The sequence below is a fragment of the Anabrus simplex genome, chromosome 2, assembly GCF_040414725.1.
Source record: "Anabrus simplex isolate iqAnaSimp1 chromosome 2, ASM4041472v1, whole genome shotgun sequence".
Classification (NCBI taxonomy): Eukaryota; Metazoa; Arthropoda; class Insecta; order Orthoptera; family Tettigoniidae; genus Anabrus; species Anabrus simplex.
The window spans coordinates 497,688,921-497,715,910 of NC_090266.1; the positions used below are offsets into that span (position 1 = coordinate 497,688,921).

The 26,990-nt window shown below is 38.0% G+C and overlaps 1 protein-coding gene across 1 annotated transcript in view; it reads left to right on the top strand.

Moving 5' to 3' along the window:
• Nucleotides 1-26,990, top strand: part of LOC136864196 (haloacid dehalogenase-like hydrolase domain-containing 5) — a 188,197-nt gene that overhangs the window by 21,099 nt on the left and 140,108 nt on the right. The window contains exon 3 of the mRNA XM_067140871.2: nt 7,288-7,491. Within this exon, the coding sequence (XP_066996972.2) occupies nt 7,288-7,491 (204 nt within the window). The remainder of the gene's footprint in view (nt 1-7,287; nt 7,492-26,990) is intronic.

Genomic DNA, 26,990 nt, shown 5'->3' on the forward strand with positions numbered 1-26,990 from the left:
CCAGAATATGGACAGTGGATGATGTTCTCCGTGACAAGTTGTATATGGACAAGAAGAAGTGGAAGAGGCTCATTAACAGTACCCAGAAAACTGGAACTGTACAATGGTGATGATGATTCTGATATGAAGTTCAGAAATTTAGAAATGGTACTTCCACTTCTGAAGGAGTGATTGGTGTTGGGATTTACTTGTCCTACAATAGAAATGAGTACTAGGTTAATTCTTAGGTACAGAGGCAGCCAGGCATAGAGCTTACCACTCTATCCCCTTTAATTGTGAAGTTATAAATAGTGGATGCCTCTGGGAGCTTCCGTGACCTTTAATGGAGAAAGCTTATCTGAAATAATGATAATAATAATAACAATAACTATTCTATATCTGCCGCTTATTTTTGTGTAAAATTTTCCTATTGAAATACTTAAGCCTTTATTTAGGTAGCTCACCTGGTGGCCAGGGTACTTGAAGGCATCAGGTCTATATTGTCGGATGCCATGGTTAACCACTTCAAGGTCTGTTCAAGGAAAAATTTTCACCATCAGGTTGTTGGCCGGCAGGGTAGGAGAGATGATAGTATGCAATTTCTCATCACCGGGTTGTGTGTTAAATACCTGGATACAGTTACAAATCTCAATGCAGTTTTCATATGGAGTGAGAGGATATGAATCTGTTGATGCTGACTGTCCTTCAGATGGGGACGTTAATCCTTGTTCACCCTCTCTCTAGCTCATTAACGTATCTCACACCCAGATGTGGTGGTTGCTAGAAACTAGAAACTAGAAAAATCTGTACTAGGTGAACCAAACTCATTTTCGTACAATCCCTGTGCAAAAAGCCCTACGCTAAATAAAATATAATTTGGCTTAATTTTATTTATAGAGGAATTGCCAAACCATTATGGTTAAAATTTATACTATGCTTATATTCTTTCAGTTTACTATTGAACTTTTTGGACGTATATGCTTGTTATCAGAGTCTTCGTTTTACCTGCTTTGTAAAACTTCCACTTAAGGGAAAATACAGAATATTCCTGATGCAATGCAAACAGTTAAGAATCGTATGTGAGTCCTTTGGAGAGGAGACATCTTGTTTCAGCCAGAGACCAACCTGCCTGCCCTTTTCGGGATACTCTATTTGTAAGGATGATGTGAAAGTCATCCTTCCTAACAAATAGAAGGTAAGTGTTGGTTACCTATGTGTTTCGTAACTACATATAGTGCTTGGGTATACTGAGCAATGCATATGTACATACAGTGTATTTGCTGGGAGGAGAGGGACTGAGGGAACAAAGTGCCAAGTATTGTGCTCACTGCCATGACATCACACCACACCTCCCCAAACAATATATATAAAATTTGTACTCCACTTTCTTTTTCTAGAAAAACAGATATCTGCTCCAGTCGAACCAACTGTACAGTGTTGTTGGTTAGGTGCTTGCCTTAATGCTCACAGTTCCTAATGAGAATCCTGATACATTCAGTTGTCTTAATTTTAAGAGTCCTTAACCTTGTAACACCAACATTAGTGATATTTACGAATGCCACTACTTCATTCTTCCACAGAAAGCGTGTGTAAATGTTGTGCTGTTGACTTCCAGGAGGAAGGTTCATCCACTGCTTGGAAAACAAATGCATCCTTCTTTGAAAGTTGCAATCTTTATGAACATTTTAATTCTGCCTCATGTGATGAGCAAGGTAAGTCAATCGCTGGAATTGATTCCTATCACCAGGAAGCTGTCGAAACATCATCTACCGAGCTCGATAGCTACAGTCGCTTAAGTGCGGCCAGTATCCAGTGTAACCGTCCAGGCTTCTCCAGCCCTACTAATTTAATATAATATAATTTTACGCGATATCATTTGATATCAAGTTGATCCGCCATCGGCAATTATTTGTAATAACATATTTATTCAACGTCAATCATTTGTAATCAAGGCTTTTTGGAATCATATTGTATATATGATAACATCGTTTTATTATTTAAATTATTATATTATGTAGGATAAGAATTCATTATGTTGTAAATACGGTTCAATATGTTGAGACATAGTTGTTTTCATTTCATCTCATGTTTGTGTATACGGAGGGTTATTCTTGAAGCTTGGGATTTTGCGTGAGTCATGGGTTTATTTTAAGACCAAGGCTAGTAAACAGCGACCCGTGCGCGAGGCTTGCAAGCTGGTCAGCTATATCATCACCACGCCTTCTGGACTTGTCGAGGAAGAAGGGAAGGGGAGTTGATGCTTTGATCTATCGAATCAGATACTTCGTTGTATATGAGTTTTGAGATTGAACTGTTACCAAGAGTGGGGGTGAGCCCGGATATATACTGATTCTCAACACGAGAACGGGACCTTAGGACTTTACGACCTTACAACCTTACTACGTGTACTCCATCACTACTACTTCTACTATGAACATCTACTTTGAATGACGTGATTTGATTTTTGAAACAGTGTGTGGTCGCTCCGCGACAGAGTTATTTTTGTACAATGTGTTGTCGCTTCGGTTATGTTATCGGATCTATGAGAAACGAAACAAGCTTATGGCTTGTGTGATACTCAGTAAATATTGTGGACGAAGAACTATGTTTAGTTCAAGTCTACGGAATTTTGGTACAAGTCTGTACCGTATAAATAGTATAGCTCAGTTGGTTTGAGATTTCTACTAATATGGAAAAATTCATATCTCTGAATTTTCTCCTCATACGATCAACGCTGATCAGTTATTACAAGTATAGGGCCAATGTCTAATTTAAAGACTAGGCATGTAGGGAGTGTTAGTCCACATAGCCCGTACCATATCAGAGAAGGAAAGAAGGATGTCCATGGAGCAAATTCAACATCGAGAAGAAGAGAACGAGTAACCACGGAAACCAGATGACTTCAACGGAAGCTGCAATTGGGAAACTGGGAGTGAAATTTCTAGATCCTAATGGGTGGGTAGGAGATAGGGATCTGCGCTCGGATGGCCTTCATTTAAACCGCAGTAGTACGTATAAGTTAGGAAATTTGTTTGGAAGGGTAATAGGGAGGTACATTCAGGGAAACAGGATGGCCTAGGGAGCGGTGATAAGGGAACAGGGAACTGGAAATCAAGTAGGGATGACATAAAATTGTTAGTGTTGAACTGTAGAAGTATTGTAAAGAAAGGAATAGAATTAAGTAATTTAATAGATATATATTTACCAGATATTGTAATAGGAGTTGAATCATGGCTGAGAAATGATATAATGGATGCAGAAATTTTCTCACGGCACTGGAGTGTGTATCGTAGAGATAGGCTAGGAAAGGTGGGAGGGGGAGTTTTCATTCTGGTGAAAGAAGAATTTGTAAGCTACGAAAAAGTTAAAGATGAGACACATGAAATTCTAGGTGTAAGGCTCATTTCTAAAGATAATAGGCAACTTGATATATTTGGAGTGTACAGATCGGGAAAGGGTAGCACTGATGCGGATTCGGAATTATTTGATAGGATAGTCAGCTATGTGGGAAACGACATGGAAAGAAATGTGATTGTAGCGGGAGATCTGAATTTGCCAGATGTGAATTGGGAAGGAAATGCGAACGACAGGAAGCATGACCAACAAATGGCAAATAAGTTAATATGGGAAGGACAGCTGATTCAGAAAGTGATGGAACCAACCAGAGGGAAAAATATTCTGGATGTGGTGCTGATAAAACCAGATGAGCTCTATAGGGAAACTGAAGTAATAGATGGTATTAGTGATCATGAAGCTGTTTTTGTGGTAGTTAAAAATAAATGTGATAGAAAGGAAGGTCTTAAAAGTAGGACTGTTAGGCAGTACCATATGGCTGACAAAGCAGGTATGAGGCAGTTTCTAAAAAGTAACTATGATCGGTGGAAAACGGTAAATAAAAATGTAAACAGACTCTGGGATGGGTTTAAAGAAATTGAGGAATGCGAAAACAGGTTTGTACCTTTAAGGGTGGTAAGGAATGGTAAAGACCCACCTTATTATAATAGAGAAATAAAGAGACTAAGAAGGAGGTGCAGACTGGAAAGAAATAGAGTTAGAAATGGCTGTGGAAGTAAGGAGAAATTGAAGGAACTTACTAGAAAATTGAATCTAGCAAAGAAGGCAGCTAAGGATAACATGATGGCAAGCATAATTGGCAGTCATACAAATTTTAGTGAAAAATGGAAGGGTATGTATAGGTATTTTAAGGCAGAAACAGGTTCCAAGAAGGACATTCCAGGAATAATTAATGAACAAGGGGAGTGTATATGTGTGGATCTTCAAAAGGCAGAAGTATTCAGTCAGCAGTATGTAAAGATTGTTGGTTACAAGGATAATGTCGAGATAGAGGAAGAGACTAAGGCCAAAAAAGTAATAAAATTTACATATGATAACAATGACATTTACAATAAGATACAAAAGTTGAAAACTAGAAAAGCGGCTGGAATTGATCAGATTTCTGGGGATATACTAAAGACATTGGGTTGGGATATAGTACCATATCTGAAGTACTTATTTGATTATTGTTTGGTCGGAGGAGCTATACCAGATGAATGGAGAGTTGCTATAGTAGCCCCTGTGTATAAAGGAAAGGGTGATAGACATAAAGCTGAAAATTACAGGCCAGTAAGTTTGACATGCATTGTATGTAAGCTTTGGGAAGGCATTCTTTCTGATTATATTAGACATGTTTGTGAAATTAATAACTGGTTCGATAGAAGGAAATTCGGTTTTAGGAAAGGTTATTCCACTGAAGCTCAACTTGCAGGATTCCAGCAAGATATAGCAGATATCTTGGATTCTGGAGGTCAAATGGACTGTATCGCGATTGACATGTCTAAAGCATTTGATAGGGTGGATCATGGGAAATTACTGGCAAAAATGAGTGCAATTGGACTAGACAAAAGAGTGACTGAATGGGTTGCTATATTTCTAGAAAATAGATCTCAGAGAGTTAGAGTAGGTGAAGCTTTGTCTGACCCTGTAACAGTTGAGAGGGGAGTTCCTCAGGGCAGTGTTATCGGACCTTTATGTTTTCTTATATATATAAATGATATGAGTAAAGGAGTGGAATCGGAGGTAAGGCTTTTTGCGCATGATGTTATTCTCTATAGAGTGATAAATAAGTTACAAGATTGTGAGCAACTGCAACGTGACCTCGAAAATGTTGTGAGATGGACAGCAGGCACTGGTATGTTGATAAACGGGGCTAAAAGTCAGGTTGTGAGTTTCACAAATAAGAAAAGTCCTCTCAGTTTTAATTACTGCGTTGATGGGGTGAAAGTTCCTTTTGGGGATCATTGTAAGTATCTAGGTGTTAATATAAGGAAAGATCTTCACTGGGGTAATCACATAAATGGGATTGTAAATAAAGGGTACAGATCTCTGCACATGGTTATGAGGGTGTTTATGGGTTGTAGTAAGGATGTAAAGGAGAGTGCATATAAGTCTCTGGTAAGACCCCAACTAGAGTATGGTTCCAGTGTATGGGACCCTCACAAGGATTACCTGATTCAAGAACTGGAAAAAATCCAAAGAAAAGCAGCTCGATTTGTTCTGGATGATTTCCGACAAAAGAGTAGCGTTACAAGATATTAGTAAAGTGAAAAGAGTAGCGTTACAAAAATGTTGCAATGTTTGGGTTGGGAAGAATTGAGAGAAAGAAGAAGAGCTGCTCAACTAAGTGGTATGTTCCGAGCTGTCAGCGGAGAGATGGCGTGGAATGACATTAGTAGACGAATAGGTTTGAATGGCGTCTATAAAAGTAGGAAAGATCACAATATGAAGATAAAGTTGGAATTCAAGAGGACAAACTGGGGCAAATATTCATTTATAGGAAGGGGAGTTAGGGATTGGAATAACTTATCAAGGGAGATGTTCAATAAATTTCCAATTTCTTTGAAATCATTTAGGAAAAGGCTAGGGTGCAACAGATAGGGAATCTGCCACCTGGGCGACTGCCCTAAATGCAGATCAGTATGATTGATTGATTGATTGATATGAGCTTCAATTAGATAAAGCAAGCAATAAGTAAATTCAGTAAATTAAATTCTAAATGGGTTAAGTAAATGGCCCAAAATACAAAATGAATGGAGGCGATAACTTGCACTCCTGCACCAAGTTTTGTCTAAAACCTATGTGGCGCTAGGCGCTAAGGAAACTTTTCCGATTCATCTCATTTTTTTGTGTAATAAATTCATTTGTATTTTATATTGCGTTAATTTTCTTTCTTAAGCGATACTTAATGGTTAATTATTTAAAATCCTACCCCTGTGATTTAACTATAAGTCTCTATGCTAGTAAATATAAATTTTGGTTTAAATAACCATGGTGCCCAAACATTACATAGAGAAATGGGGAACCATGGAATGTTAATTGTTTCTATTTGCGTGGCAATTTGCGGGCAAGCCACAAATAGTTTATTTAATATTCATGTGTCCCAAGATAATAACTTTCATCTCCCCATGTATTATGATGAGGTGGAACAGTTACACCAGTAAACAGGAGATAGTGGGTTCGAACCCCACTATTGGCATCCCTGAAGATGGTTTTCCGTGGTTTCCCATTTTCACACCAGGCAAATGCTGGGGCTGTACCTTAATTGCAAAAAAAAGAAAAAAAATCATATGCCCTGAAGAGAACTAAGTCATATGTTCATCTCCATCAAAGAGTGGGAGAGTGACTGAAAAATGTTATACTGTTTCTAATAAAGCATTCAGCAAAGTGTGCAATTATGCTAAAAAAAATTAGTCTGTCATTGTCGAAAACTATCGTTATTTTTGTCATGTTTATAAATAGTTCTTTGTATTGTTTCCTACTGATAAGTAATATGAAATGTAAAAAGTACGAAAGTTTGTGGACTGAGACAACTGAAGGGAGTTCGAGTTCCAGGATTAAATATGAATGACATCTAGACATGATATGGGCTTTTGGGCTTGGGCCGTGTCAAGAAAACAAGGTGAAACTCTTTATGTTTCGCAGAGAACTTTGCTCCGCATCTTCAGAAGGAAATCTTGACTGTTCCCGAGGAAGTCTTCTGCAATAATGAGGGTTTGAATTTAAGATTGTTTTACCGTTGAAGCTGTAGTGGTACGCTCATTCGTCACCAGGTGGCTCACTGTATGCTGGCACAGCATTCCAAGCGGGAGCTGATGACAACTTTAAGCTCCAATTAACATGTTCATCATAATAATTTATCATTATTATTATTATTATTATTATTATTATTATTATTATTATTATTATTATTATTATTATTATTATTATTGATCTGGTTTTACAGCATAATTTTATGGGTATTTCTGTTTGCAGATTAAAGAAGACCAGGTTGTGATGGCCCATTCTCCTTTAAGAATGTTTGAACAGTTCCATAGAAAACATGTCCTTATATCTGGTCAAGGCCCGATTATCGATATTGCGAAGAATCTTGGCTTCAGTAAAGTCACTACTGTGGATCAACTGCGTAACACTTTTCCAGTTTTAGATGCTGTTGATCATAAACGTAGGATGTCAGTGGTGAGTATTTAGCACATTTTGTTTTCTGTATCATTCAGCCTTTGGCTTTCGTAAGCATTTCATTTTCTGTAATTTGCAATATTACCATTATCATCATTTACCCTTATGTAGAGAGGCATAGGTATCTAGGCAAATATATGTATTCTTCTCATAACCACTCAATCAGTAACATTGCCAATTTGCAACTCTCTACAATTCTCTGATGTCACGGTTCAGGCCTAATTTGTTTACCACCAGGCGAGTTGGCCATGCGGTTAGGGGTGCGCAGCTGTGAGCTCACATCCGGGAGATAGTGGGTTTGAACCCCACTGTCGGCAGCCTTGAAGATGGTTTTCCGTGGTTTCCCATTTTCACACCAGGCAAATGCTGGGGCTGTACCTTAATTAAGGCCACGGCTGCTCCTTCCCATTCCTAGGTCTTTCCTGTCCCATCATCACCATAAGACCTATCTGTGTTGGTGCAACGTAAAGCAAATAGAAAAAAATGGTTACCATATTGTCCCCTTTACTCTCAAGCTAAGCCCAGCCAGTGAGCGAGAGATCCCAAGGTGGACCGTTCGTTCATGGCTTTCTGTTTCTAGAGGCATTTAAGGGAATAAGGGGCGATGACCAAGCAAAAAAAAATTTAAAAACAACATTCTGACATTTATTGACAGAAGCATTCATTGAACAACAAAATATCCTTGCTGAGATTAAATACAATGCTCTTTCTTGATGTCTTATCTTCCAGTATTAATTTACAATCGACCAAAAATAATATCCATCCTCCATCTCTATGGTTAAGCTCCTGAATCAAAATATCGAAAAAATATTAGGACTTTACTGCCTTTTAAAAAGAAAAATATTTTAAATGAAAATATATCCTAAGCCTCCTATATTTAATTGGTGCATTTACAAAAGAAATTAGCAGGCAGCTATCTCGCCTATTATTTCCATAACAAAATTAAGCTGAATTTTCCATTAATTTATTGCAATTTCAACACGTGGTCACTGTTAGATACTGATCAATTTCGTTAATTAAGGTATGTAACGTCCGTTAATGACATCAGTAAAAATTTTGTTGGAAAATCTGAGTCAGCTCCAAGATCGTAATTAATTAACTAATTATTATTATTAATTTCCAGTATTATCTGGGTAATATTTACTTTGATTATCACACGATCGTGTTCACAAATTGGTGTATTTCATTATATAATTCTCACTGTAATCATGACACACATTTGTCAAATTAATTAATTATTCATTTAATTATTATCGTTATTACTCGTTACCTCCTAAACACACATTAATTATGCCGTTTGCGGACATTTAATTTTTTAGTTGCACAGTATTTAAAGTTTCGAATCAATTTGAAAATATTTGGAAATTTTAATTATAAATGCACTGGAAATTTTCTCTTAACCACGTGTGAATTAGTTAAGGATTAATTTATAAGTCACTTGCCTTTGCTGAAAATGAACTAGATGATTTTTCGTCTAAATCTGTGATAAATGAAAATTAAATCCTAGCCTAGTCTTACTTGACGTTATTCTCAGCAAATTGTTCCTTAAAGTACACTAAACAAATTATCATGGTGGCAAATCAACGTTGAAATAATCCGTGTCGTCGCGATGAACGCACAACCAGATTAAAGCACACTGAATAATTGAAAACATGAAAATATTCCTAACTACATCACACACACACATCACATTCACACAAGGGTAACACGTATTTTATGTACACAATATTTACAACGAATCCTGCCATTATGAATTAATTAATTATTTTTAACATGGTCGCGTCAATAAGATTCAGTAGATGAACTCATGTCTGGTAACGTTCTCAGTTCAATTAGTGGCTAGTGATCGAACTAGTGTTATCACTTGAAATGAAATACTCTTTAAATAACAACGGAGATCCATCTAAATTTCAGAGATTAACTTGAAGATTCTAATAGAATTCAATAATCATCACCATCACATGGGTTACAAGTCTCAAGTGTACCATTCGTGAGCCTTTATCGCATTATTATTATTCCCTACTCATGGAATGTATTCAACACGTGCTTCACTTTATTATAATTCACACTGTGCTCCCAAAGACATAAGCAACAAATTATTAGCAGCAAATTATTCAATTAATATCCCGCAGGATCACCAGTATTCCAGGCACTATCATGAACTGAGCACATCAAATATCATATATGAGAAAATTCTAAGTCGGTTTATAGCCCACGACCGTTTAATTACATTCTTAACCCAGTCTTCTACTTAAATTTATTATTATTTTTAGTGATTATTAGGTCTATCAGTCCTCCTGAATTGAGTGAAATTAGATGACACGATCCTAATATGTCTAAACCCTACATGTGAGAATTCATTCAAAGACGGACTACAACAACTAGTCTAATAGATTTCAAATTTCAGTCACACACATGTAACTCAACTACTACTCAACCTTGAGAATGAAAATGAAAGTAACTCAATCTACTGCAAAAACTAATAGAACTGCGATCTAGGGAAGAAAGATCATCTAGTTTTACATAGATGAGAAAGATGTCAGACAATTAAAATGGTACTCAAGTTTAGCTGAAGTTCGATTCCAGGTTGAGGTCCGTCAAGGCATTTTCCCATCAGTCACCTCCTCCAGCCAGAAATGCCTTACAGCTTAGAAGGTCATGAAGACACAGCAGTAGACGTCCCATGATGAAATTCTGCTGAATCTTGTAGAGGAAGAATCCGTCTTGAAGTTCACGTCGATTTGTTCGGATGAGTTTCGCCACGTGCCAGTAATGTGAGCTGTAACTAATGCAACAAATATTAGAATTTGCACACACACGTCGGAATATTTAATGTTCTCGTGGAGAAATGAACTTAACTTGGATCACTAATTTCGAAGTACATTCCATAAGACTTTATTGTAAATAACTGCAATAAACTGGCAGAGTAGATGTCCGCCTGCACGGCTGAATTTATTTCCACATGGTCCCGATAAATATCGTCAGCAGCATCAGAGTCGCAGAGTAGAGTAGAGCAGCAGTGTAGCAGAGCAGGGAGTGATTTAATGTGAACATGAGGTTTTATAGTTTTCGCTCGGGGGGTGTGCCTTTTCTAGAGACGATCATTGGTTCACAGGATCTCTTGTAATTGGTTGTGACTGTTTTGGAAGCTTCTTGTCTGCTGGTCGGCCTGCGCGTGCTCCTCGCTTGGGAAACTAGTCTGTCATGTGATCAACTCCTGTACTCAATCGAAGACGGATCAATACTTGCTCCCACTGAATTGGAAAAAGACCAGTTTGGTGCGCTCACATAGCTTTCCAAATGATAAATCCAACTCTTGGCGAACAATAAAACTTTCAGTGTCGACCTGTCGTAAATAATCCAGTGATGACCAAATTTGACGGGGACAATATGGTGTTCTTAATCCAGCACACCCATAGTAATCTGGATCTTCCTTGGTCATTTTCATATGTATCACTTTCTGCTTTCTCCATTTCTTCACTCATCTTAATAATAATGTACAAGTGATTGTTTAATCTGCCCTGTCAATATATTATTAATATTTGAATTACAGTATTTATACGTACATGTTTTGGGAGCCTTAACTCCCTTCATCAGCGTATATACATCAAAATCAATCTTATCCAAATCTCATGATACAAAATCATATCATATTAACATTAAGCAATGCTTAAGGCTCCCGAAACATGTACGTATAAATAATTCAAATATTAATAATATATTGACAGCGTGGACTAAACAATCACCTGTTGTACATTATTATTATTATTATTATTATTATTATTATTATTATTATTATTATTATTATTATTATTATTATTATTATTATTATTATTACGAGTCATTACGGACCAAATAAGGACTGCTATGGTCAAGTTTGTCACTCATCTTTTCCAAGCACGATTACTACGGTTGATGTCATACTCACAGTGCCAGGACTTCCAGTTTTACATGGAATTTGAACATCAGGAATGTTAATTTTTATTTCAAATATGGTATCCCCATTTGCACAGCCTGGGATTCAAACTGTGGCTGCTTTAGTGAGAAGCTAGTAGCTAGTGATGATGCCACTTGGCTATCGTGTTCGTCCCTCACCCTTCGCATCTTTATTTCTGTATGTATTCCTTTTTTTCATTTTTCTCTCTTTCTTTTCTGTGACTTTCTTCTCAGAAATTCAGGTTTTCTGCCAGTATTCAATTTTATCTTGTACAGTTGTTTATTTTTTTTGTTGTTTTTCTGTATCCTGTTGATATATTAATTGCGTAGTAAACGGTTGCCGCTAAATTATTGTTATTTTTATGATGATGATGATGATGAAGTTAATTTGGCATCTAGGAAATATTTCTTGGGAATATACTTAAATTGTAAGAATCACAAACTCCATTCTTAATTGTGTAATGGTGCAAGTTTAAATTAAGAAGCAAGTTTCCCTAACGTTTTATAGATGAAAAGATAAGGAAAGGTCAAGATAAAAAGAGTGCTGCTTTATTTCAGCATCGGACCAAGCGAGTTGGCTATGCGGTTTGGATTATGTATCTGTGGGCCTGCATTGGGAGTGGTGGGTTCAAACTCCACTAATAGTAGCCCTGAAGATGGTTTTCCATTTATGCCGAGCTTGATAACTGCAGTCGCTTAAGTGCGGCCAGTATCCTGTATTCGGAGGATAGTGGGTTCAAACCCCACTGTCGTCAGCCCTGAAGATGGTTTTCTGTGGTTTCCCGTTTTAACACCAGACAAATGCTGGGGCTGTACCTTAATTAAGGCCACGGCCGATTCCTTCCCACTTCTAGGTCTTTCCTATCCAATCGTCGAGATAAGACTTATCTGTGTATGTGCAACGTAAAGCAAATTGTAAAAAAAATAAAAATTGCCCGATATGTTAAAAAATTTGTAGTTACTGTTCTGACAATGGTCCGTTGTGCATGTGGACTGGGAAAATGCTTCCTTTGTTCCTGAGTAGCGAGGTTAGAGTGCACGGTCAGGCAACACAGGGAGCATAGTTAGCAGTAAGGATTCCCTGCATTTTTGTCACATCAAAAACATATCGTGGACATTTTGTCACACATTACACCAGTGTCACACAGACATAATGTCACAAAATCCAAATTGTCACCAAACTCTATGTCATACTAGAACTTCTTGATGAATCTCACATGAACGCAATCAAAATATGATTTTCCTGGTTATTATATGCTGATTATTGATGAATCCATGGTAATCAGTAACAATTTTGGGCATGTGAAATTTACAGGTAATATTAAATGCAGAAATGGAACATCAAACTAGATTAATTACAACTGGCAGGGGAGGGAAGAAACTGATTTGTGAAGGTTATATGTATTTGAAACACAGACCAATGGAAAAGGGAATAAGATGGAGGTATGTATTTAGGGAAAGCTGTGATGTCATGATTGTTACTGCAAGTGATGTAAATGGAACACAAGTGTTGTCTGAAGAACATACACATGCTTCTGATTGGGGCTCTTGTAAAGCGTCGGAAGTTAAAGAAGAAATTATAAAATTCATTTAAGAGATCTAGGGAACCACCTTCTACCATAGTACAAAACGCATTGGCTTCTATGTCAAGTGAACCAAAAATTTACCACCTGAACCAACATCAGTAGAAGGTTTAGAAGATATGCTTCAAATTTATAAAGAAACTACACATGGAGAATGAAGGCTACTTCACCTGGATACACAGGTGGGGTTAGTTGTATTCAGCTCAGACCATAACTTACGAATCATCAAGGCAGAGAAATATTGGATATGTGACAGTACGTTCAGAGTTGCTCCCAAAATTACAGCACATCTGTATATTATCCATTGCAGAGTGCAATATGACTTCTTCCCTGTAGTATTTGCCCTCACAAAGAGACGCAATAAAGTAACGTACCATTAAATTTTTAGTGTCCTGAAATACGTTTCTGAAAAATATAATGAAGACCTTCAACCAGATTATGTCTCTACTGATTACAAAGTTGCGTGCATGTCAACTGCCGGGCTGAGTGGCTCAGCCAGGTTGAGGCGTTGGCCTTCTGACCCCAACTTGGCAGGTTCGATCTTGGCTCATTCCGGTGGTATTTGAAGGTGCTATAATACGTCTGCCTCGTGTCGGTAGATTTACTGGCACGTAAAAGAACTCCTGCGGGACAAAATTCCGGCACTTCAGCATCTCTGAAAACCGTTAAAGTAGTTAGTGGGACATAAATCAAATAAGTTTATTATTGTTGTTGTTGTAGTAGTAGTAGTAGTAGTAGTAGTAGTAGTAGTAGTAGTAGTAGTAGTAGTAGTAACTGCTACTACAGTGGTTACACCAAACAAAGCACTTAACACACTAAAGGGGGGGAAGTAAGAGCAACTACACAATATCAGAAAACACTACACACTCAACGAAACATCAGCTGGACTATGCAGATCTCCGCCAACAACAACATAATATGTAAACATCAGTAGGGCCAACTAGTGGGCAATAAACCAGGAAAGTGGAAGGTGCTACGAGCTCTCGAGGGCATGGACATAGCTTAGGTTGCGGTTTCCGAAATAATTCGCCGTGATCCTTAAATTTGAAAAATATTATTTACAAATGAATTTTGCAAATACATTCCAAACAAACCACCAACTTGCAACTTACGAACTATATGCTCCGTGATACACATATCTTAGAGGTTCTTTGATAATGGCTTCACTACATGTTTCAAACTTCAAACCAACTATACATCTAGTTACAAATCCAGTTGTACAATGCAATTTAGTAGGTTAAAAACAACGTAAAAAGCAATTACAATTTACAGTGAAGTGAACGTACTCTCCTAAACCCTAGCGTACATCAAGTGACACTGAACTACCAGAGGCAAACCGCAAGGTAAATATATTAAACTACAATCTACATATTTAAGTAAACAAGGAAAAGGGAATGCCTTGAAAACAAACAGGTAAGCCCAGCTGAAAAGCTAAGGCGTCATAAGTAATTAATTTGGCAAATCTAGGTGAGGTTAGGGTAGACTCCTGTATGAAAAAGCAGAACGAACATTACGGAAATTTTAGCAGGAACGGGATTCTTCAAGAGTGCTTACCCGAAACTTTGGACAACCAGATAGGCTGCTCACAGATAGACAGATAGACCAAGACCGACAGAATTCATGACGAAAGGTGCCTCGCGCTCATTATAAAGGTAAACCCTGGCCTTGGAGTAGCCAATCAGAATGCATGAGCCCCCACTATCGCCACCTAGATTCACCAATCACAACTCCAACTTTAGTCGCAAACTTAACATACATTCTTGAATACGCGATCACGAACCTTCCATTTCCAGAACAGTCAGAAAATACATTCTAGAATACCTAACCAACAAAAGGCAACACACCCTGTTCAAAAATTTATGTAACAAAAGTTTCTGGATACTTCCAGTAAATATAGAACTGAATACTACAGGTCATTACATGGCATACAAATAAAACAAATCACCACACGTTACAAATAAAGTCTTCAATAAACATTTTCCACTTCCACTACATTGTTCACCTGTAACAATTATTATTATTATTATTATTATTATTATTATTATTATTATTATTATTATTATTATTATTATTATTATTATTATTGCGTGTCCGCTGTTGGAGAAGCATTTCCAAATTGTAATATCACTGGGTGTTTCTTTCATTTTGCACAAAGCCTCTGGAGAAGGATACCAAATAAGGATTAGTGGAACAGTATTAGGATGATGAAAATTTGGAATTATGTGCACAGTTCCAGTCACTGTTAGCCTTGCCCTTCATACCTGTCAACCAGATACCTGAAGCATTTGAAATCTTGAGAGTTGAAGTTTATGACGGTCTACACGTGATTTGTGATTACCTAGAAGTAAATTATGTTTTAGGAAGACGGCATGGCAGAGGACGAAGAGCACCTTTGTTCTCTCCCGCAAATTGGAATGGCTACAAGAGAGTACTATCCAATGTCACTAATACGTGTAAGGCATGGCACAACCGCATAAGTAAAATTATCGGTCAGGATCATCTATCAATTTATAAACTCTTGCATCACTTATAGACTGAGAATGCAGAGATATCTTGAGATATTGAAAGACTGGAAACCGGCCATTCACCCAGGAAGAAGAAAGATTACATAAATTTCGATCGACGAGTTGAAAGAGTTGTTGGAAGGTACCAGGAATACCAGGCCGAAGGGAGACTTCTTCAGTATCTGAGAACACTTGGACGTAATTTTGCTGGTGTTTTTTAAATTTCCAAAATAATATTTTGGATTTGTGATCAGTCTTATTTTAAGCCTCACTGAAAATGTTCATGTGACGAAAATAATGACATTCTAGCAGAGTGACATTACATGGTTGTGACATTAAAGCTTCTTTGACGAAATGTCCATGTGACTTAAAGGGTGTGACGAAAAGTCCATGGTACATTTTTGTTGTGACAAAAAGTCTGGATACGGGCAGTAAGCATATGGAATGAATGTTTAGTTTTTCGCGTAGAGTTCTTTTTGAGCTCACGTTATTAGTGTTGCATTCCTACATTTGTTATTGAGTATTATTTGTGTTAGCTATCAGTATGGTGACGTATAGGATTGGACAATGAATATTTCTACTTGGGACATTTCTCGTCAAGAAGAAATCGTATGACAGAACCGTTCACACATTTCTACGTCGTTTCCATGGTGCTACATTACCTTCAAGGTAATACATAAGAAAGTTTTTCAGGAAATAGCAAGAAACAAGGTTTGATTTAAATGAAAATGGAGAAACACAGGAAAGGGTTTTAACAGAGGAGAAGCTTGCAGATATTCGAGCAAGAATGGGTATCAACCCAAGGAAATCTTCATGCTGATTGATACAGGAGGGTGTTATTTCACAAACATCAGCATTATGGGTACAGGAAATGCTACACATTCATTATTGCAAAGTGTCAGTGGCTTATCATTTAACACCACGGGATACAGCTGTCCGCGTAAATTGCTGTCGATGGATGCTGCAATCTCTTCATGATGGTATTGTTGTTCCTTCTTTTTTAATTATGATGGACAAAGCTTATTCCCATGTAAGCGAGTGTGTGAATTCTCAGAATTCAAGGTATTGGAACACTGATAAACCTCATATAATGCATGAAGTTCCTTCATATGATCAGAAACTTGGTGTTTGGTGTGGCGTCACTGCATCGAGAATAATTGACCCAATTTTCTTTTATGATGCAGTTTACTCAGAACATAATGTGCAAAATATAATGCAGTCATTTTTCTTTAAATGTTGACTGAAGAAGATAAGAAGTATGCCTATATCCAACACAATAATGTCACTGCCCATACAGCCCATCAGGCAATGCATGCATTAAAACAGGTGTTCGATGAGCAAATAATTAGACTTGGACTTTCACCCCCTTGTTCTCCCAGTTTTATGTGTGTGTGATTTTTATTTGTTGGAAACTTCACAACAGAAAGTGTACAAGAACAATCTATGTTCTCTTGAAGCCCTGGAGAAGGAAATCATATGACTGACACAAGAAATTTCAGAGGTGGAGATACAATGAATAAGTGTTTCGGAATTTTTTACGCTGATGTTTTGGTTGTATCAAGAACTATGAACATCATTCGTTGAAATGTAAGATCTTCATTAGTTTTCAACTGCATTTACCGAGCTCGATAGCTGCAGTCTCTTAAGTGCAGCCAGTATCCAGTATTCGGGAGATAGTAGGTTCGAACCCCACTGTCGGCAGCCCTGAAAATGGTTTTCCGTGGTTTCCCATTTTCACACCAGGCAAATGCTGGGGCTGTACCCTAATTAAGGCCACGGCCGCTTCCTTCCCACTCCTAGCCCTTTCCTGTCCCATCGTCGCTGTAAGACCTATCTGTGTCGGTGCGACGTAAAACAACTAGCGCAAAAAAAAAAAAAAAATTCAACTGCATTTATTATTTAACTCCTAACCTTTAATTAAGGTTTGGAAGTTAAAGGAAAAGTCATATTTTTTTCCTGAGTTCATTTTACCCGAAATCTGAAAAATAAGTATGTTTAAAGCAATTTGATATTGCATATAAATGCACGTTTTGGCCATTTTTATTGTTTTGGTCATATTTTGCACATTTTAGTGATGTAAGGCCATATTTGGTTATATTTTCAGCATTCCTTTTTTTAAATTGAGGCATCATAAACACGGTACGTGTTATCTGCATCATGTTTCAAACACAGAATTTCCAAATAGTGTAGTAGATATATTTTTGAACTGACAGGTAGCGGGTTTAGAAGACCTGATTCCAAGAAAGCTGTTGTACGGATATCTTATTGAATAGGCTGTCACTCTACTAAATATATTTAGCTAAGAAGCAGTTAGCAAACAAGGAAATATCATATTATCTCTCGCCCAGTTCATCCTTAACAGGCCCATCTACAGCCGTGTTCCCCTTTGACTCATCGTCATCACCATCATCATTGTACAGTTCCAGTTTCCCTTGTACTGTTAATGAGCCTCTTCCACTTCTTCCTGTCCATATACAACTTGTCATGGAGAATACCATCCACGGTCCATCCTCTGGTAACTAGATCAACCGTGATCATGTCCATCCATCAGGTTTTAGGTCTTCCTGCAGGTCATTTCCCCTCCACCTGTCTTTCCAAATTTAATCTGGCTGTTCTTGTAGGCTCCATCCTCATCACATGCCCGTACCACCGTAGTCTGGATGTGCCGATTCGGTCTAATAGGCATGTCTTTATTCCGGCTTCATTCCTCACCTCCTCATTTCTTAACTTGTCCATCTTGGTCTTCTGGATGGTGGATCTAAGAAATTTCATCTTTGATGCTTGCAGTCTTGATGAATCTCTTTTTGTGGGGGTGACACTTCAATACCATAGGTCAATATTGGTATGAAATAGCTGTTAAACACCATCAGTTTGGCCAGTTTTGGATTCATGTCATCACATAAAAGTGTTCTTACTTGTTGGTAGAATTCTGATCCTTTTTGCACTCTGTTTGTAATTTCCTTTCTGACCAAATTATCACTGGAGATTACACTTCCAAGGTAAGGAGAACTATCCACACACTCTAGCTGGTGGTCTCCTAGTTTTACACTTGCTGGATGCCCTTCTCTGTTGACTGCCATCACCACTGTCTTGATCTCGCTGATGTTGAGGTTATATTCCTGGAACTGGAATTTCCATACGTTGAGTCTGGTCTGTACTTCCTCTTCTGTTTCGCCCCAGATCATATCATCAGTAAAGGCCACTGCATTCAGTTCACCTAACTTCTCCTTGACGTTCTTCATTATATTGTCCATAACAGTGTTGATCAGTTGTGGGGACAGTACTCTTCCTTGCTGAACTCCACTCTTAGTCTCAAACCATGATGATCGACCTTCCCCAATTTGTACACAGCTAGTACAATCTTTGTACAACATCTGAATTTTCCTTACCAGTCCTTCAGGCACATTTCTTTTCCTCAGGCACTTCCAGATCTTTTTTCTTGTAACACTATAATAGGCCTTCTCTATATCCAGGAATACAATGACCAGGTTCTTGCCTTTCTCCCAATACTTTTCCATCAGCATGCGGATGCTAAAAATGAGATGCATTGTTGATCTGTTACTTCTGAATCCACATTGCTCCTCCTCTAACTGTTCAATGATGGTTCTCAATCTCCTTTCTGCGATCTTCTCTAGAATTTTTAGCCCATGAGACAGCAGTGTTCTTCCTGTATAGTTGGTGGGTTTCCGTCTGCTGCCTTGCTTAAACAGGGGAACAGTGTTGAACAGTTATGGGGACAGTGCTCTTCCTTGCTGAAATCCACTCTTGGTCTCAAACTATGATGATCGACCTTCCCCAATTTGTACACAGCTAGTAGAGTCTTTGTCCGCATTCACTCCATCTGCACCTGAAGATTTTTCCTTTAGGCATAGATTTTTAGGCTGTCTCAGTTTCTGTCCAGGTGATGGGAGGTTCCTCATTGTAGGCTTGGATTTCCAGTTCTGTATTTTGTTCTTGAACTGGTCTATTTAGTAGGTGGTCGAAATGGTTCTTCAGAACTTCTCTCATGTCACTTTCTGTCCTAAACAAATTTCCATTTTCATCTTTGAGTGCTTTTGTGGTATTCATTGGTTTCCTTTTACCTCTGATAACACTATACAGTAGTTTCTTATTGCCCCTGCTGTCTTCCTCCATTTTCTGAGTGAATATATTCCATGATTTGGTCTTTTCTTCTGTAACTGTTCTTTTAACGTCCAGTTTCTTGTTTTCGTATAATTGTTCGAGGTTTCTGATCTTTGCCTCGTCTCTAGTAAGATCCGGTGTATTTTTCTCCCGATCCCTTTCTTTCCGTAAGAGCTTTCTTTCCCTGATTGTTGCTCTCACTCTTTCATTCCATCATGGTTCCTTCTCCCTTGTTTTCATACTTGTCTTTTCACAAACTTCAGTTGCTTCCTTAACCAATGTATCCCTTAGTCTGGTCCATTCTGCCTCTCCATTTTTCCTTTCATCTCTTGGTAACAGGGTTTTTATCCAGTTCTGATACTTGGTTCTCTTATCTGTTTTCTGGAGTTCCCATACTTTGATTTTTGGCATTTTCCTGTTCTGTACTTTTGGCATGTAGAAGTTTCTCAGGTCCGCTACTAATAGATGGTGGTCACTGTCAAGGCTCTCGCTGGGTATTACTCTGACATATGTTACCATTCTGCTCCTTTCTTCATCTGAGATGATATAATCAGTTACAGTCTTTTGTAGTCCATCCTTTCACTACCAACAAATTTCTACATATCGGTTACACATGTAGTACTGCAGTGAACCCTATCATGCCAAAAGTGAAGTGCAGTGAAGGCGAAAACTTAAGAAATTATGTGAGAGAGTTCAGTGAAGAGATCTTCAGTACTGACAGAACAATTCTATTTTGTAAATCTGTTGAAAGTTTTTTTTTTTTTTTGCTAGGGGCTTTACGTCGCACCGACACAGATAGGTCTTATGGCGACGATGGGGTAGGAAAGACCTAGGAGTTGGAAGGAAGCGGCCGTGGCCTTAATTAAGGTACAGCCCCAGCATTTGCCTGGTGTGAAAATGGGAAACCACGGAAAACCATTTTCAGGGCTGCCGATAGTGGGATTCGAACCTACTATCTCCCGGATGCAAGCTCACAGCCGCGCGCCTCTACGCACACGGCCAACTCGCCCGGTGTTGAAAGTTTTAATGTACTGTAGCCCTCTGTCAGTTTGTATCATTAATTGTGTCTGGTGTATTATCACTGATCACGTTTTGGTACTTACGATGTTTAATTTAAGTAATACTCTAATACTTGCTGCCTATCCCTAAAATTCATGTCATATTTTACTGTTTTTAGGTCATATTTAGCTAATTTTTAGAGCGTATTTGCTTGCATATTTTGTAGTCCTTCAGGTCACAAACTTCCAAAACCTGCTAATAATTTAGGTGTACCGTAATTAAACCAAACGACCACCCACACTGTTAACAGCTTACTATTGAGTCTAGCAATGGATTGCAGCCTATCTGTTCCCCATATGTCCCCTGCATAGTGCAGTAACGTTTTGGTACCCCTCCCTGTATTTACTTACTGTTCGTATTTACTAGCCATATTAAAAAAAAAAAAAGTTAAGGGATAGTGTATGTATGTTGTATGTTGGGTATTCAGCCCAAAGGCTGGTTTGATCCTCTGCAGCTCCGCCAACAGCTGTCATAAATAGCCTAGGCGTCACTGAAGAGGCGTACTAGGGAAATGAGGAGTGAGGTAGTTTCCCGTTTCTTTCCTCACTGAGCCAGCCGTTGCTATTACATATCAGTCTGCCAAGCCCACTGAAATGCATGCACCAACCAACCCTATGAGCGATATTTTCACACCATTCATAACAGGGACGGGCTGCATAAGGAATGGTATTACTAGCATCACTCATCCCTCAGTCACTTTCACATTGTCAAAGCCAAGGATGAGACTGAGACAGGTCAATGAAAGTAACAAATTTGATATAGCCCATACCAGAAGACATAGTGCACTATAAACACTACATCTCGCCAGCAAAGGCATAAAGGGATAGTATAATTACATAATGTGTTGGATTTTACAATTTAGAGTATATTCCACAAGAAAAGAATCTGCGTATAACTGTTTTTTGATGTGAGTTTGGTTCAGGATCATTATCTTCTATGGCGACTTTGCCTTCTGACCTAGAGTTATATTTGTTTCCTTCTAAACTCATCTAAAGAGCTCATATTAAGGAACTTGGATGTAGTATATTACAGAATTAAAGACCTGCAAAAACTTGGCTGGGTATAAAGCAGAACCACCACATACTGTACTTTTAATTATAATTGAAAATACTTTGTTCATATGGCTGCACCATTCAGCATAGAGGAAGTTGGATGTTTTTTTGAAGTTTGTACATAATCATAACTAGATACAGGATGAATCACCTAAAACTTGCACACAAAATATATTTGAAATAAAAGGTGCTATTGATGTGCTGTTTTCGAAGAAATTGAAATAAAAGGTGCTATTGATGTGCTGTTTTCAAAGAAATGAAGTGTAACCAAGGGCTCATAACAGTAACCCATACATAGATTTTAATAATTATTAGAATGTGTATTATTTTATAAAGTTACATTTTTTTCAAATGGAACAATGCCTTTTGACATGAACAAAATAAAACTAGAGTAAATTAGAATGTCAGTGGTGATTTTTTTTTAGAATTCTAATACAAGTAGTTTACAAGCTATCTTAGTCTGAACATTGTAAACACTAGCAGTTGTCTACTGCAAGTGCCGGCACTAACTTAATAATAAAAAAATAAAAAAAGTGAATAAAGACATTTTTTTTGTTTCTGAAGGGGAAATAGAATAGGCTTGCAAAGGTTGTGCTCAAAATGACAACCACCAGCTTCAGTACAAGCTTCCAGTCTGCCATGTAAACATTCATGCACACATTCTAGCATTTCATTAGAAATTCCAGTGCAGGCAGCAGTAATATGTCGTTTCATATCATCTGTTGTAGTCAGTATGTGCATTTTAGCTTTCCCCAGAGAAAAATATATGAAGGGGTTAAATCTGGTGAACGGGCCATCTAAAATACAAGTCCCCTTCGTCCAGTCCAACGATTTGGAAAAATGTCGGTGAAGACAAGCTGTAGTACGTTGTGTACTATTTGCTGGACAGCCATTATGCTGATACCACTTGTTCCTCCTAGTCTGCAGTGGAATGGCTTCTAACATCTGTTGAAGTTAGTCTATTAAGAGGTTGAAATACTTTCAAAAATCTATTATTCCTTGTATGAAAAAATGGCCTGTGAGTTGATGATTCACTATTCCACACCACACAAACAACTCCATAGTCACTGACATTCCACCTGACGAAGCCAGTGGGGATTGTTCATGGACCAATGGTGCGTGTTTTGGAGGTATACTTGGCCATGATTTTTGAAATTTGCTTCATCACTAAAGAAGATACGTGATAAATCTGGTGTATTTTTTCTTAATGCCCATGTACAAAAGTTAACACGATTCTCTTCCTCATGCGACTGCACGGGAACTAATATGCACCTCTACAACAACAGTACCTAGAACATTAATTTCACCCTCTTCTCCATTCACTCATTTGTTTCTGTTACGTTTTCTAGGTGTTGCACTTCCAGTTTCATGTAATTGGTGGAAGAGGTTCATAAATAATTGTTGAGATTGGTGACATCTGTTGGGATATCATTGCGCATGAAGAGCACAAGAACGAACTGCATTCTTCCTATGTTCTCCATACACCATTAACACATTCACTTCCATATCCAACCATGTTCAGATTAGGTTTTAATGTGTAAAATACCATATCTGACCTTAGTCGGATGTGAATTCGCGCCAGCGTTTTACGTTCAGATGTTAAATGACACAGTATATCAGTTTCTTGGTAGATAGGGGACAGATGAACATTTTACTGCAGCTTGGGGTAGTATTCTGCATTGTGGGATGTGTGATCTAAATAGATGCGTGCCAGTTACGAGGTCTCTGAATTGCGCTGTTGGAATTCAAGTGGCGTGAGTTATGAAACGAAGTCATGGCAAGTAAAAAATCCGTACTAGATCATCTTGTGAGGGTATGTACAAATTTTCAGATTTTTAGCATTTATAGTATATGAGTGATACTAGGTTGGTAAGACCCCAACTAGAGTAGCCTATGCTTCCAGTGTATGAGACCCTCACCAGGATTACTTGATTCAAGAACTGGAAAAAATCCAAAAAAAAGCAGCTTGATTTGTTCAGGGTGATTTCAGACAGAAGAGTAGCGTTACAAAAATGTTGCAAAGTTTGGGCTGGGAAGACTTGGAAGAAAGGAGACGAGCTGCTCAACTACAGTAAGTGGTTTATTACGAGCTGTCAGTGGAGAGATGGCGTGGAATGACATTAGTAGACGAATAGGTTTGAGTGCTGTCTTTAAAAGTAGGAAAGATCACAATATGAAGATAAAGTTGGAATTCAGGAGGACAAATTGGGGCAAATGTTCATTTGTAGGAAGAGGAGTTAGGGATTGGGATAACTTACCAAGGGAGATGTTCAATAAATTTCCAGTTTCTTAGCAATCATTTAAGAAAAGGCTAGGAAAACAACAGATAGGGAATCTGCCACCTGGGTGACTGCCCTAAATGCAGATTGGTAATGATTGATAAAAAAAAAAAAGTTCAAGCCGTGTGTTACATCATAGCGAATAGAAAGAGGAAGTGAGAGCACTTTGACTCGCTTCCCATTACAGCAGTGGAGAAACTAGTGGCTACAGTGTGGAGATTTGCCACTGCAGCGCAACGATCGCTTTGGGCGAACAGTTGGCATTGTTTATACAGGGTGCGTGCATTTTTACTTGTAGAGGGAGTGATTTTTTGAATGTCATAACTATATTTTGGATTATAGTGAGTGTGAAAATGCTGTCGTGCTTTTTGCCGGGGTGTCGATCTGCTTATAGGTCAGGTGAAGGTAAACCTTTCTTCTCTCCACCTGAAAATGAGGAGCATTTCTTTCAGTGGGCTAGAGCAATCCCAAGAAAAGACATGCAGCTTATGCGTAAGTCTAGGATTTGTGAGTGTCATTTTTTGGATGATCTTATTATAAAGGTAGACTCGTTTATTATTAATGGGGAAAAAGTTGAAATTCTGAGAATAAGGTGGAGCTTAAAGCCAGGAGCTGTCCCTCACATTTTTCCTAACTTACCGTCCTATTTAAGCAAGTCCCTGAAAATTCGAAAACCCTCATTGAAACGAGAGTTACTCAAAGAACATATTAGCAATGACAATATTAACAGTAGTAGCTTAGAATGTAATGAACTATATTTTCCCTCGACATCTACAATACTTAATAGTGACGATAATGTAAAAATAAAAGTACCTGGTCTCAGTTTGCCCTGTAAAGTAGCTGATAGTGACGTTGATGCTTCTAGAACTATCCTAAATTTGAGGAGACAAGTTAAAAACCTTGGTAGAAATTTAATTAGAACCAAAAAGAAATTAGTTGCATGCAGAGCTAAATTAAAGCAGATTGCAAATAAAGTCAATGTGTCGAGTGAAGCTGAAGACAGTCTTAAGTTCCGTAGCAAGAAACAAAAAATAATTGTGGACACAATGCTCAAAAAATGTAGCACCAGCCCAAAAGGTATGTGCTATTCTAATGAATTCATATTAGATAGTTTGCTTTTGAGAATCAAATTCCCTAAGGGTTACAGACATTGTTTGAAGCATGAGTTACTTCCTCTCCCTACCGAAGCGCATTTGAGACGACTATACAAAGGGTTCATTGTAATTATGGTATTAATGGAAATGCCGTGAATGCAATTGAAGATTTTTATTTAAATGAGCAATATGAAAACAAGCGACTAGGTATAGTAATTTTTGGTGAAGTGAAGTTGAGAGAAGACATTAGATTTAATACAACTACACTGACATTTGACAGATTTGTTGATTTAGGAGATGAAACTCCCTACGACAAAAAGAACGTCCTTGCCAATCACGCGCTTGTATTTATGTTTGTCCCTTTGTTGTCCAGCTGGATCTAGCCTGTAGCAGTGTATGCTAGCAAGAATGCATCTCCTGAAGAACTATTGTCAAAAATAATAATTCAGGTCATAATTCAATTGGAACAAGCTGGGGTGAAAGTAATTGGTTTTACGTGTGATAGAAGTCAGTGAAATAAAAGGGCGTGGATGAATTTGGGAATTTCAGGGAAGAATGATTAAAATGCTCCATTGAAAACCCGGCAGATCATCAAAGGCGAGTGTGGGCATTTTCTGATTCCGTGCATATTTTGAAGTGCATACATAATTATTTCCAAGATAACGTTCTTTTGCTGTATAAAGGCAAAGAGGTGAATTACAACTTTTATAGACAGTTATATCAAATTGAGACCTCCTGAGTTTGCTGGTCTTCAAAGTTGTCCTAAGATGACATCCTCTCACATAGTCCCAACCTCATTTCAGAGGATGAACACCAGGTTAACTTTTCCATTATTCAGTCATAATGTAGCCAATGCAATTAAGCCATGTAGAGAAATAAAGCCTAATGAATTCAGTGATAGTGAGCACACAGAAATTTTCACACGAGAAATCAATAATCTTGCAGATGCCCTTAACTCCACTTTGCCCGTAAAAGGGCTTTATAAAGGTTCTCCGTCACACAAAATATTGCTTGAATTTTTAGAAAACATCTCATCTCAGAAAAACACATTTGCATCTTCAAGAACTTTGGAATCATAAAGATTAACCTTGAAAAGTACTCTGGAAATGGCGGACTACTTGTGAAGCAGAGAATGTAGGTATGTCCTGATGGCAAAATTTAATCAAGATCCTTTGGAGCGCCATTTTGGTATTTTGTGTTCCCTGAGTTGTGGTGATCACCCTTCCACTGTGGACTTTTTACATCTACACATGCTGCAGTCTGTGTATATGCCTACCAAACTCACCTTAAATTTGACCACAAATTGCGAGTCAGTGATAGATTCCCCCTTCACTTCATTTGTTAGTCATATCCGTTTAATGGCTAAAGAAAGTGATCGTAAGAATCAAGAAATTAAAGATTCGGCAGAGGTCAAAATTAAAGAAAAAATAGTACTCACGGACTGGGAAAATGAAATAACTCTTCCTTACGAGGGAAACCTCACAAAACAGAATTTAGTGTTTTGCTTGGCAGGCTACATAGTAAGAAAGTGACAAATATATTGACTGCTTAGATTGTGCTCGCACTCTTCGTAGTGAACAGCCACCTGAGCTTCCACTGGCAACATTTACCCTCATTCATGATTATGGCAAGAAGGAGGGCTTGCGATACTTGACATATCCTTCACCAAGTGTATTTAGGTTGCTATTGCAAGTAGAAGAGGTCGTCTAAGAAAAATTGCAATCAGAACAAAATTTATGGGGTGATATATTTTTTGCATGTTTGGACAGCATAGACTCTATAGTTGTCCGACCCACAGACTTTGGATGCAGCAGTGATCACAGATATTACCTTGTGTGAAAATTAGTGTTTCATTACATTAAGTACTGAT